Source organism: Trachypithecus francoisi, unplaced genomic scaffold (assembly GCF_009764315.1).
Source record: "Trachypithecus francoisi isolate TF-2019V2 unplaced genomic scaffold, Tfra_2.0 Lachesis_group3, whole genome shotgun sequence".
In the NCBI taxonomy this organism is placed as follows: Eukaryota; Metazoa; Chordata; class Mammalia; order Primates; family Cercopithecidae; genus Trachypithecus; species Trachypithecus francoisi.
The window spans coordinates 99,402,786-99,415,431 of NW_022681468.1; the positions used below are offsets into that span (position 1 = coordinate 99,402,786).

Here is a 12,646-nt window from a genome sequence, read left to right on the forward strand (position 1 = left end):
GGAGCTCATGCAAGAAAGAATTCGGGCAAGTCCATAAAGTGAAAGCAGGTTATTAAGAAAGGAAAGGAATCAAAGAATGGCTACTCCACAGGCAGGGCATCGGCATCGGCCGCTCAACTGAGTAAACTGAAGAGTTATTTCTTGAATTTTGTTTCTGTTTTTGTTTTTGGTTTTTTTTTGAGACAGAGTTTTGTTCTTGTTGCCTAGGCTGGAGTGCAATGATGCGATCTCGGGTCACCACAACCTCCGCCTCCTAGGTTCAAGCAATTCTCCTGCCACAGCCTCCCAAGTAGCTGGGATTACAGGCATGCACCACCACGCCCGGTTAATTCTGTATTTTTATTAGAGATGGGGTTTCTCGACCCCAGGAGATCCACCCACCTCAGTCTCCCAAACCACTGGGATTACAGGCGTGAGCCACTGTGCCCAGCCTTATTTCTTGATTATATACTAAATGAGGGGTGGATTTTTCATGAGTTTTTTGGGAAAGAAGTGGGGATTTCCTAGCACTGAGGGTTTCTCCCCTTTTTAGACCACACAGGGTAACTTCTGGATATTGCCGTGGCATTTGTGAACTGTCATATGCTGGTGGGAGTGTCTTTTAGCAGCTAATGTATTATAATCAGCGCATAATGAGCAGTGAGGATGACCACAGGTCACTTTTGTCACCATCTTGGTTTTGGCAGGTTTTGGCTGGTTTCTTTACTGCATGCTGTTTTAGCAGCAAGGTCTTTGTGACTTGTATCTTATGCCGATCTCCTGTCTCATCCTATGACCGAGAATGCCTAGCCTCCTAGGAATGCAGCCCAGCAGGTCTCAACCTCACTTTACCCAGCCCCTATTCAAGATGGCATCGCTCTGTTTCAAACACTTATGACGGTGCCACCTGGCAGTGTACAGTGCTGGCACTCATCAGGCCCTCCATGGCTGATCCTGGAATGCAGTGAGGATATACAGAGCCAGAGCAATGCCTGCAGAGCCTTCGTCAAGGTCAAAGGGCAGGAATCAACTAGAACTCTGGTGGCTGATTCCCTGCCCAGCGCTCTTATCTGCCAGGGAGACGAGCCCTCAGCATCAAGTCCAGCAGGAATGGAAGGTGCTGAGGCTCTGCAAGAAGCAGCCCTGGTGGCTCCTCTGACCCAGCTTTTTGAGACTGTGGAATCCACATAGCTAAGGCAATCTTTCAATTTCTTTTTCTTTTTTTTTTCCTTTTTTGAGACAGTCTCACTCTGTCGCTCAGGCTTGCACTGGCACAATCTCGGCTCACTGCAACCTCCACCTCCTGGGCTCAAGCTATTTTCCTGCCTCAGCATCTTGAGTAGCTGGGATTACAGGTGCTCGCCACCATGCCAGGCTAATTTTTTGTATTTTTAGTAGAGACGGGGCCGGGCTGGTCTCGAATTTCTGACCTCAGGTGATCTGCCTGCTGGGATTATAGAAGTAAGCCACTGCGCCTGGCCTCATTTTCCCTCCCTCCCTCCCTCCCTTTCTTTCTTTCTTTTTTTTTTTTTTTAAAGGTGGGGTCTTTCTATGTTGCCCAGGCTGGCCTTAAACTCCTGGCCTCAAGCAATCTTCCCACCTCACCCTCCCAAAGTGCTGGGTTTACAGGTGTGAACCACTGTGCCCAACATATTTGAAGTTTGCTTTTTGTTCGTTTGTATGTTTATAGAGATGGGGTAACACTCTGTTAACCCAGGCTGGAGTGCAGTGGTACGATCACAGCTCATTGGAGCCTCATCCTTTTGGGCTCAAGCAATCTTCCTGTCTCAGTTCTCGTAGCTGGGACTATAGGCACACACCACCATACCTGGATAATTTTAACATTTTTTGTAGAGGCAGCTTCCTGCTATGTTGCCCAGACTGGTCTCCAACTCTTGGCTCTAAGCTATCTTCCTGCCTTGGCCTCCGTAAGTGCTGGTATTACAGGCATGAGCCACCGCACCTGGCCCTGAGAGAACCTTTCAGCACAGCTCTGGATGTGGGCCAAGCATTTCACTTCTCCTAGCTTCAGTTACTCATATGAAAAACTGAATGTTCTCTCCATTGCAGGGTCATTGAAAGGCCTGGGTGAGGTACTCAGCAAGTGTTCAGTCTCTTATAGACAGTGACTGGGGTTCCCAGGAAGAAGGTGTGGGGGGATCAGTCATCCCAGGCAGGGTACAAGCATCAGTCCCTCTCCCTCCCCTGTCAGGCACTTAGCAGAGAGGTGCAGCCCAGAGCAGCAAGCCTGGGATGGAGCCATGGATGGACAGATGGACTGGAGGCAGTAAGGGTCTGCTGCTCTGAGATGCAGGGCTGAGCCTTCGCTCCCAGAGTGGGAGGACAGGCGTGGGGATATTCGCCGGAGTCCACCTGGACCTGGCTCCCCTTACTCCAGCAGCATCTAGGATGGCCCAGGCAACCCCAGTTGGGCATCCGCACATGCTTCCTTGGCTGGGGCGATGGGGCCTCTTGCCTCTGCTCGCCATAGACGCCCATGCTGAGGGGAACTGAAGAACGAGGGTTCCAAGTTTCAGAAGATGCTTATCTCTGGCTGCTGCTGGTGAAGGCCAGAACTCTCCTGGGCTCCACTCAAGCCCTCGCAGGGCCTCAGAATTAGAGAAGTATGGCCAGGGAGGACCTCCCTCTGCCGCCACAAGGACTAACCCCAGATAGGTGGGAGCCAAAGAAAGGAGACAGGGCTGTTGTTTAGTTCTGCCTTCAGTGCAGATGCTAAGAGACTGTGGAGCCAGGACCTTGGGTCTTCTTGGGAGGAGAGAGCACTGGACTAGGAGTCATGAGCCTAATGTCCACATCTAACTGGAGGCGAAGAATATTCATGGTTCGTAACCTGGCTGGGCCTCAGAATCCCCTGGAGAGGATCTTGTTAAAACCTAGGAACCTGAGACTTTACCCTGGGAATCTAACTCACTGAATCATGCTCTCAGAGGACCATCCCGGAACCAGATGGCACAGCACGCTGCCAGGTTTGGGAACCACTGGACTAGGTTATCTTAGGTAATGTGACTCTACTTAGTACTTTTTTTTTCTATTTTCGGAGACAGAGTCTCGCTCTGTCACCCAGGCTTAGGCTGGAGTGCAGTGGCACAATCTTGGCTCACTGAAGCCTCCGCCTCCTGGGTTCAAGTGATTTTCCTGCCTCAGCCTCCCTAGTAGTTGGGATTACAGGCACCCGCTACCACGCCCGGCTAATTTTTGTATTTTTAATAGAGACAGGGTTTCACCGTGTTGGCCAGGCTGGTCTCGAACTCCTGACCTCAAGGGATCCCCCCCACCTTTGCATCCCAAAGTGCTGGGATTACAGGCGTGAGCCACTACGCCTGGTCTCAGTACTCATTTTATTGAGCACTTACTATGTGCCAAGTATTAAAACCCTGAGAGGTAGGGTCTATTATGTCTCCACTTCACAGTTGAATAAACTGAGGCTCAGGGAGGTTTCAAAGGATGCCTGTCAGTCTCACGTGGTTACACAGCAAGTAAGAGCCGAGTAGAATGCGCAACCTGCTGTGTCTCTGCTCTAAGCTTGCCTGGATTTTTCTCATCCTTCCAGCTGTGGCTGACAGCCCCTCGGGACAGCAGGGCCCTAAGGGCAGAACCAGAGCACTTCTGGAAGGTTAAAGGAAGAAGGTACCTCAGCACCACCCAAGATAGTTCCTCCTTTAGGAACTGTGAAAACTCAGAGTGACTTGCCCGATGCCACAGGGCATGTCAGAGGCAACAGGCAACCTTGCAGAATAACAGGGGAAAGCCCTGTACGTCAAGAGCTCAGGCCCAGGAAATCAGGCAGCTCACGCTCTGTGCTGCCTCTCCCCTTCTCTCAAGCTGGACTGTTGCAGTGGCCTCCTGCCTGGTTCCATTTCTATGAAGTGGCTGAAGGGACTGAGAGCAGCCTTCTTACCAGCTCACCCTCAACTCCCAACCCTCAGTGCTGCCCATCACTCAGGAAACGGAGGCCAAAACCTCATCACCCACCACGTGGAACTCCCCAGTCTTGCCTCCAAGCCCCTTTCTGGCTCTGTTTGCCACTTTTCTCTGTCACCTCTAGACACTGGATGCTTCTGTTTCGACTTGGCTCATGCTGTTGCTCCTGCCTGGACCTCTCCTCCTTTACTCCTCTTGGCAAACTCCTGCATATCCTTCAACACCCAGCTCTAAGGTCACCTCTCCTGCAACTCTCTCCTCCCTGAGTCAGCAGATACAGAAAGAAGTTACCACCACCACTGGCTCCCATGCCCACAGGAGCCTTTACTAATGGATCTTGGTGTCCTTTTCCCAAGATCCTGGCAGTGCCTCTTACTCTTAAGACACCGCAATCAAGCCAGCAGGACTAAGGAATCAGGTAACTCAAGAATGAGATGGTACTGCCAACCTCGCCTCCCACCAGGCTACCGCATGCTGGTTCCTAAGCACCTCACACAAATCCCCATCCTGTGTTTAGGACCTGGGCTTTGATCATTTATTTCCCTGTAATTCACGTTAGTTGGGGAATATTTACTCTCTGGCACCTAACACATGGTGTTATGGGCTGAACTGTGTCCCCATAAAATTCCTGTATGGCTGAGTGCAGTGGCTCATGCCTGTAATACCAGCACTTTGGGAGGCCAAGGTGGCTGAACTGTGTTCCCATAAAATTCCTATGCTTGGCTGGGCATGGTGGCTCATGCCTGTAAGCCCAGCACTTTGGGATGCCGTGGCGGGTGGACCATTGGTGGTCAGGGGTTCAAGACCAGCCTGGCCAACATGGGGAAACCCCATCTCTACTAAAAATACAAAAATTAGCCGGGCATGGTGGCAGGCACCTAGGCCAGTTACTAGGGAAACTGAGGCAGGAGAATCACTTGAGCTCGGGAGGCAGAGGTTGCAGTGAGCTGAGATCATGCCACTGTACTCCCGCCTAGGTGACAGAGTGAGACTCCATCTCAAAAAAAAGAAAGAAAAAAAATTTCCTATGTTGGGCTGGGTGCAGTGGCTCACACCTGTAATCCTAGCACTTTGGGAGGCCGAGGCAGGTGGATCGCTTGAGGTCAGGAATTCTAGACCAGCCTGGCCAACATGGTGAAACCCCATCTCTACTCTGAAAATACAAAAATTAGTCGGGCATGGTGGCAGGCATCTGTAACCCCAGCTACTCAGGAGGCTGAGGCAGGAGAATCACTTGAAACTGGGAGGCAGAGGTTGCAGTGTGCCAAGACTGCACCATTGCACTCCAGCCTGGGCAACACAGCAGGACTCTGTCTCAAAAAAAAAAAAAAAAAAAAAAAATTCTTATGTTTAAGCCCTAACATTCAATATTTCGGAATGTAACTATATGACTGTATTAGGAGAAAGATCCCTAAAAGAGTAAATACAGTTAAATGGGTCCCTTAGGGTAGGTCCTGATCCAACATGACTAGTGCCCTTAAAAGAAATCAGGACACAGACAATAGAGACAGATGTGTGACTGTGTGGGGGCTCAATGAACAGGCAAGCCACAGAGAGAGGCCCCAGAAGCTACCAACCCTGCCTACACCTTGATCTTGAACTTCTAGCCTCCTGAACTGTGAGAAAATAAATTTCCGTTGTTTAAGCCACCCAGTCTGTGGTTGTTTTTGTTTTTAAGTTTTTTGTAGGGACGGGGTCTTGCTATGTTGCCCAGGCTGGTCTTGAATTCCTGGCCTCAAGGGATCCTCCCGCCTCAGGCTCTCAAACTGCTGGGATTACAGGCATAAGCCACTGCACCCAGCCCGTGGCATTCTAGTATGGCAGCCCTCGCAAACTAATACACTGGGCCTAGCACATAGGAACCACTCCCAGCATTCTTTGAAGAAAATTTCATGTCATTGTGAAAGAGCCCTAAATCACAGGTCTCTGGGACTGTGGTCTCCCCATTTGGGGGTCCTATCTGTCTGTCCACAGGTGCATGCACCTACCCCACCAGTCACCAGGAATGCACCCAGAAGAACACAAAAGGGCAGTGGTGATGTGGCTGGGGCAAGTGGGCAGGCCCAAGTTCAGCCCACCTGTGCTACCTTGCACAGCAAGCCAGGTGGAGTTTTTGGCCCTGGAGTGCCAGCACAATAAATACGGTCAAACTGACAAATGAGGGCCCACACATATCTTGGCAGGCCTGGATTCAGGAAGGAAGGAGCAGCAGAACTTGTTCCCCACAGAAGGAAAACATGTTTCCTTTTCCAGAGGCAAGAAAAACCCAGGTTGATGGACAAAAAACAAAACCAAACCAAATTTTTGTTGTGTGTGTGTGCGTTTTTTAAGTACAAAAAAATCAAAGCATATAGGACTCTGGCCAACTGTCACCAAGAAGCAGAGTAAGGGGCCTGCCTCCTACACCCATTCTCCCACCTGTCCCTGCCCAGCTGCCTTTGGGGTAAAGGAGACCTCTTCTTAGAGCAGCTCAGACTGTGCTCTGCAGAGCGCCAGGCATTCTGGGGGTGTCTAGCAGTGGAGGACACTGCCCCCGCCCTGACTCCATCCAGGGAAGATACCCACTATCTATTTCAAACACTGCTTCCTTGAAAGACATCACTTAGAAAAAGGGAGGCTTGGCTGAAGGAAAGCGTGAACAACCACTAAGTAGCAAAGGAGGAGGCACCCATGCTACAGGCCTGATTCCTGGATGAAAAGAGGGAAGCCAAGGCCATTTAGTAGAAGATGCCCAGGTGGGCCCCCTCCAGATCTTCTTGCCAAAGTTCAGGGCAGCCACTGAACCGCAGGCCTGAGCCCTGGGGAGGGCTTGCTTCACTGAGCTGGAAGGCGGCGCCTGGTCCCTGGTCCTCTGAGTTGGGCACCACCTCTGCACTGTGGCTCCAGCACCCCCAGGGGGTCTGAGGCTGCAGTCTCTGGCGTGATGGGTAGGGCAGGAGAGATGGAGCTCCCAGCGAAAGACAGGACTCTGGAGACACAGAAAGACCCTGCAAGAGAAGAAGAGCAGCCTGGTTAGTGGGCTGCTCCCTGATGTCCAGAGATCTTGAATCTGGCTCGTTGCCATGGTGTGGTTGGCAGCATCTGGGCAGCCCTGGTGCAATGGATGCAGCAAAGCCAACTGGTTAAGAGCACTGGCTCGGGAGACACTCTGCTAAGACTTAAATCCCAGTTCTGCTACTCACTAGCAATGAGAACTCAGGTAGCTCTTTTTGTCTCAGTTTTCTCACATGTAAACTAGGGAAGCTGTTAATACCTACTTCCCATGGTCATTACTGGGGCTGAATAATACATGTCAAGTGCCAAGAATGATGATGGGCACATAGAAAGTGTTCAACAAATTTTGGTTAATAGATTTTTTATGGACCATGAGTCATTCATGAGCCTCATGAATGAATGAAGCTTGAAGAAAACTTGAAATCACCAGCTCCAGGCCCATGCACTGGGGAAAAGCTGCCCTTACCCTGGGACTTCCTTCCCCCACTGCACTCTTAATAGTACTTGAAGCCAGCAAGCCCTCCCTGCTACCTTCCACCCTCTGAGCAAGTCGGCGGGCTCCCCCTCTTTCCCACGGCTGTGAAGACTGCTTGTGGTGACTGTGGAGGTGGCCTTAACTTCCCAGGGTCCAACCTCTTCTCCCAAGGAGCCGGGGGTTCTTTCCATTCTCCCCTCCATTAGATAATCCTGGAGTAGATAAGCCGGGATCGAAAAAGTATGAGATTCTCTGCAGACTGGAGGCTGGGGAACACAGCGAGAGCCTCCACACATACCTGGTACACTGCAGCCAGCTCCAGGGTTGCCGGGGGCGTCATCCAGGGCACTGGCAGGTTCCGGGGCTCTGGGGATGACTGCGTCCAGGGACAGCCTTGGGGTGGCGTCCAAAGAGACGCGTCGGAGGTTGTCCCTTGGGACGAATACGGAGGCGACTGTATCTTGGGGCAGTAAGGGGGTGTCTCCCAGGGATCCGTGTCGTGGACCCCCCTTCCCAGGCGCTCGGGTGCGGCTTGGGCTCCGGGGCAGGAGGACGGGGACCCCCAGGACGCCTCGGCGAGGACGGCTGAGACAAGGCCTGGCCCGCGCCCCTGCCCATCCGCCTGCGTCTGCGCCTGCGCGGGGCCGCCGTCGGGGCACAGCGGGCAGCCTCGAGGGGACCCCGCGTCCCCGCGTTGCCTGCGCCGGTACTGCAGACTCTCCTCGCTGAGGCCCAGCACGGCCGATAGGTGGCCGATGTAGCGGATGGCAAGGCGCAGCGTCTCGATCTTGGTCAGGCTCTGGCCGGCAGGCGCCAAGGAAGGAGGCAGAAAGCGGCGCAACTCGTGCAGTGCGCTGGCCAACGTGCGCATGCGCAGTTTCTCCCGCTCGCTGGCGCTCTGCCGCTGTCCGCCCGCTGGCCCGCTGCGCGCTCTTCTGGGCGTCGTCGCGGGTGCCTCTGCGGCTCGGGAGCTGCAGCCCGCAGGCGCTGGCTGCAGGAGTCCGCGGGCGCCGTCGCAGGGGCACGAACCCGACGAATCCGAGGAGGAGGCCGGGGACGTGGAGTCCGAGTGGCCAGCCCAGCCCCATCCCTGGGCGAAGATCCAGTGGTCGTGGCCAAGGAGGCTCTGCAAAGGAGGCGACTGGGCCATGGCCGGGCTGCAGGCTCTGGGAGGCTGGGCTAGCCACCTCCAGGCTTGAGCTTTTATGTTGCCCAAAGGTGTGAGGTGGCCCCCCGCCAGGTTACAGAGAGGTGTCAAAACCCACAGAGCCCGGGGAAGGTCTGGGCAGGGGGCCCCTGGGAAAGCGGGCCCATTTGCGGAGGTGTGGATTCTGACTCCTTGGGAGCTCTAAATGGAGGCTCCTGCAGCCCGGGAAGTATGGGAGGGACAATTCGCATCTGGATGGAGCTGCTAAGCTTCTCACCATGCTCCCACCCACGCCCCCGCCCCGTCCACTGCTCACGGTGAGTGCCCGGGAGCCCGGCAGTGGCGGGTGGTGCCATGGTCTGTGGGTGCCTCAGGGACCCCGTGAGGAGTGGGTGCCTCTCTTATCACTAACCTCCCGGAGGTCTGTGCCCAGGACGCGGTGCCTACTGTTGTATTAAATAAGGCATCAAGACAAGCCCAGAGGGCCCTGCCCATGGTGACTGAGGCAGAAGTGCAGGTGGGCCCTTCTGGGGTCCCCAGAATCCACAGTTTCTGATTTGTTGAGTGACACCAAGAAAGGCATCTCACTGCCCATGGTCTGTTTCTGGTCTTGAGAAAGGGACTAGGTCAAGTGGGGGAAGAGGAGTTGGGTACCCTAGGTGATGGAAACCTGCAAAGGTCGGTCCCCAAGCCAACCTCTTTATTGGCTGTGACCTTGGTTAAGTTATTTAGCTCCTCTGAGCCTCAGATTCCCTCATCGGTACCAACAGTGATACAAAATACCTATGTCTAGGATGGTTCCTGGACTAAATACAACAATCCCTGTAAAACACTTAGGCCCTGGCAAGTGAGCTGAAGGTTTGCCATGATCGTTTTATAAAGAAGGTACTGGCCAGGCGCGGTGGCTCACGCCTGTAATCCCAGCACTTTGGGAGGCCAAGGAGGGGTGGATCACCTGAGGTCATGAGTTCGAGACCAGCCTGGCCAACATGGTGAAACCCCGTCTCTACTAAAAATACAAAAACCAGCCGAGTGTGGTGGCAGGCGCTTGTAATCCCAGCTACTCAGGAGGCTGAGGCAGGAGAATTGCTTGAACCCAGGAGGTGGAGGGTGCAGTGAGCCGAGATCGTGCCACTCCACTCCAGCCTGAGTGACAGAGCAAGATTACGTCTCAAAAGTAAATAAATAAATAAATAAATAAAATGAAAAGAAGGTACTTACATTTCAAGGCACTAATGGGCATTATTCATTTAATTCATATTTATTTATTCTTTTTTTTTTGAAACAGACTTGCTCTGTCATCCAGGCTGGAGTGCAGTGGCACCATCTCAGCTCACCACAACCTCCGCCTCCTGGGTTCAAGCAATTCTTCTGTCTCAGCCTCTCGAGTAGCTGGGACTACAGGTGTGCACCATTATGTCCGGCTAATTTTTGTACTTTTAGTAGAGACGGGTTTTCGCCATGTTAGCCAGGCTGGTCTTAAACTCCTGACCTCCAGTGATCCACCCACCTTGGCCTCCCAAAGTGCTGGGATTATAGGCGTGAGCCACCACGCCTGGCTGAATTCATATTTATTTAGCAACCAGTAAATGTCAAGCACACAGGGTGAATGAGCTAGTCACGGTCTCGGCTCTAATGAGATTTCAGTGTTCTGGGAAAGAAAAGTGAACAGGCCATTGTATAACAGTAGCTGTGTGCCCTTGGGCAGAGCCCTTAACCTGTTTGAGCTTGAGCTTCTGCTCAGTAAAACAGGAATAATGGTAGTATCTACGTGGGACTGTGTGAGGGATAGCTGAGATAGTAAAATTTATAAAGTAAATGATCTTCTCAGCAATAATTACAGTTTAAAGGAGATTGTCGGTGTCCTGTGTGGTCTTGGGGAAAGGGCTGAGTCCTGAGGCTAAGAGCCAAAAGAAGGCCAGGGACATTAGGGTTCTGGCCACAGAGGTGAAGAAGTCACAGCTGGGCCTTGAACTATGCATAGGATTTGAGTAGGGAGAGAGGCAGGTGCAGTGCATTCCAGATGGGAACTGCATAAGCAAAGACCTGGCCTCATGACCTTCCAAGATGCCTCAGGAGCAGGGCACTGGGGTGGTGATGTGGAAGGCCAGAGCACATCTGGGCTGGGGCCAGGTTAAGGAGTTGGTTTTGGGAGCCATGGGGACTTATGAGTGGAAGGGTGATACAATTTTAAAAATCATTAGCTAATAACTAACTAAAGATCAACGTGACAGTGGTATTCAAGAAGAGATTAACCTGCACCAGCCTGAAGTGGCAAATGGCTTTGTAATTATTTAATTATTGTTATTATTATTTGTAGAGTTGGGTTTTACCCAGGCTGGTCTTGAACTCCTGGGCTCAAGTGATCTGCCCGCCTCAGCCTCCCAAAGTGCTGAGATTACAGGCGTGAGCCACCAGGCCTAGCTGCCTTGTAATATTTTTGTGGCTGATTTTATTTTATTTTGTTTTATTTTGTTATTTGTTTTATTTTTGAGACAGGGTCTGTCGCCCAGGTTGGAGTGCAGTGGCAGCTCACTGCAACCTCCGCCTCCCAGGCTCAAGGAATCCTCCTGCTTCAGCCTTCTGAGTAGCTGGAACCACAGGTGCACGCCACCATGCCTGGCTAATTTTTGTATTTTTAGTAGAGATGGGGTTTCGCTATGTTGGCCAGGCTGGTCTCGAACTCCTGGCCTCAAGTGATCTGCCCGCCTCGGCCTCCCAAAATGTTGTTTATTACAGGTGTGAGCCACTGTGCCCAGGCTTTATTTATTTTAATTTTAGAGACAGGGTCTCACTCTGTTGCCCAGGCTGGAGTGCAGTGATGCGATCATAGCTCACTGTACCCTAAAACTGTGTTCAAGGGATCCTCCTGCCTCAGCTTCTCAAGTAGCTGGAACTACAGGCACATACTACTATGACTGGCTAATTTTTTTTTTTTCTTTCTTTCTTTCTTTGAGGGACATCGTGGCTATTTTTAAAAATTAACTTTTAATTACACAAATTATGTAACCACTACATTTCACTGTGAGAAATGGAAACATAACAGGTAAAGTTGGAGTCTCTTTAACCAACCCCATAAACCCCCAAAAAGTAACAGCTGTTGTTAGGCTGTGTGTGTAGTTCCAGACCTGGCCAGTGGGTTAACATAAACATGTGTATCCTTAGCAAACACACAGTAACCCTCCAGTTACATTATGTACATTGTTATGAGTAAATGTCAGCTTGTAATTTGTTTTTCTTCTTTTTCTTTTCTTTTTTTTTCATTCAGCAGCATGTTTCAGAGCATTCCATGTCAGGACATATTTTGCTGACTCACCCTTTAAAAAAATAATGCATCAAATTTTTAGTGGAGATAATCCCAGCACTTTGGAAGGCTGAGGTGGGAGGATTACTTGAGCCCAGGAGTTCAAGACCAGCCTGGGCAACATAGTCATAGTTCAAGACCAGCCTGGGCAACCGTATCTAAGAAAAAAAAAATTAGCCAGGCATGGTGGTGTGGGCCTGTAGTCCCAGCTACTTGGGAGGCTGAGGCAGGAGGATCCACTGAACCCAGGAGTTTGAGGTTGCAGTGAGCTATGATTGCACCACTGTGCACCAGCCTGGCCACAGATCAACACCCTGTCTCAAAAAAAAAAAAAAAAGTACTGACTGTGAATACAGATTTAACCAAAACCTTGGTTATAGTTGATCTAAATGTTTTAAATGTTTATCCATTTAAATAATGTTTCTTCCTTTAGACAGGGTTTCACTCTGTCACCCAGGCTGGAGTGCAGTGGGGCAGTCATGGCTCACTGCAGCCTCCACCTCCCAGGCTCAGGTAATCTTCCCACCTCAGCCTCTGAAGTAGCTGGGAGTACAGATGTGCGCCATCACGCCAGCTAAATTTTGTATTTTTTGTAGAGACAGGGTTTCACCGTGTTGCCTAGGCAGGTCTCATATTCCTGGGCTCAAGCAATCCACTCACCTCGGCCTCCCAAAGTGCTGGGATTACAGGTATGAGTCACTGTCCACAGCCCATGTAAATAATTTTAACTTTGGAAAAAAGGTAAAATGTCAGGAGGTACAGATACACCTTCAATAATGAAATTATATCACTTTTTCTCTTCAGA

General features: G+C 51.3%; 1 protein-coding gene across 1 annotated transcript; it reads right to left on the bottom strand.

Moving 5' to 3' along the window:
- Window positions 1-6,222: 6,222 nt before the first annotated feature.
- Window positions 6,223-8,540, bottom strand: MESP2 (mesoderm posterior bHLH transcription factor 2). The gene is made up of 2 exons (XM_033191574.1): window positions 7,689-8,540; window positions 6,223-6,908 (listed from the first exon to the last, which is right to left on the bottom strand). Exons 1-2 carry the CDS (start codon window positions 8,538-8,540, stop codon window positions 6,639-6,641), a joined length of 1,122 nt encoding a protein of 373 aa, XP_033047465.1. The 3' UTR covers window positions 6,223-6,638.
- Between the last annotated feature and the right edge of the window lie 4,106 nt (window positions 8,541-12,646).

Bases quoted from the DNA above. Each gene is read 5' to 3' on its own strand.
- MESP2 (XM_033191574.1), bottom strand. From the start codon at position 8,540: ATGGCCCAGTCGCCTCCTTTGCAGAGCCTCCTTGGCCACGACCACTGG. The intron at 6,909-7,688 runs GTATGTGTGGAG...CTTCTCTTGCAG, and splicing joins AGCTGGCTGCAGTGTACCAG to GGTCTTTCTGTGTCTCCAGA.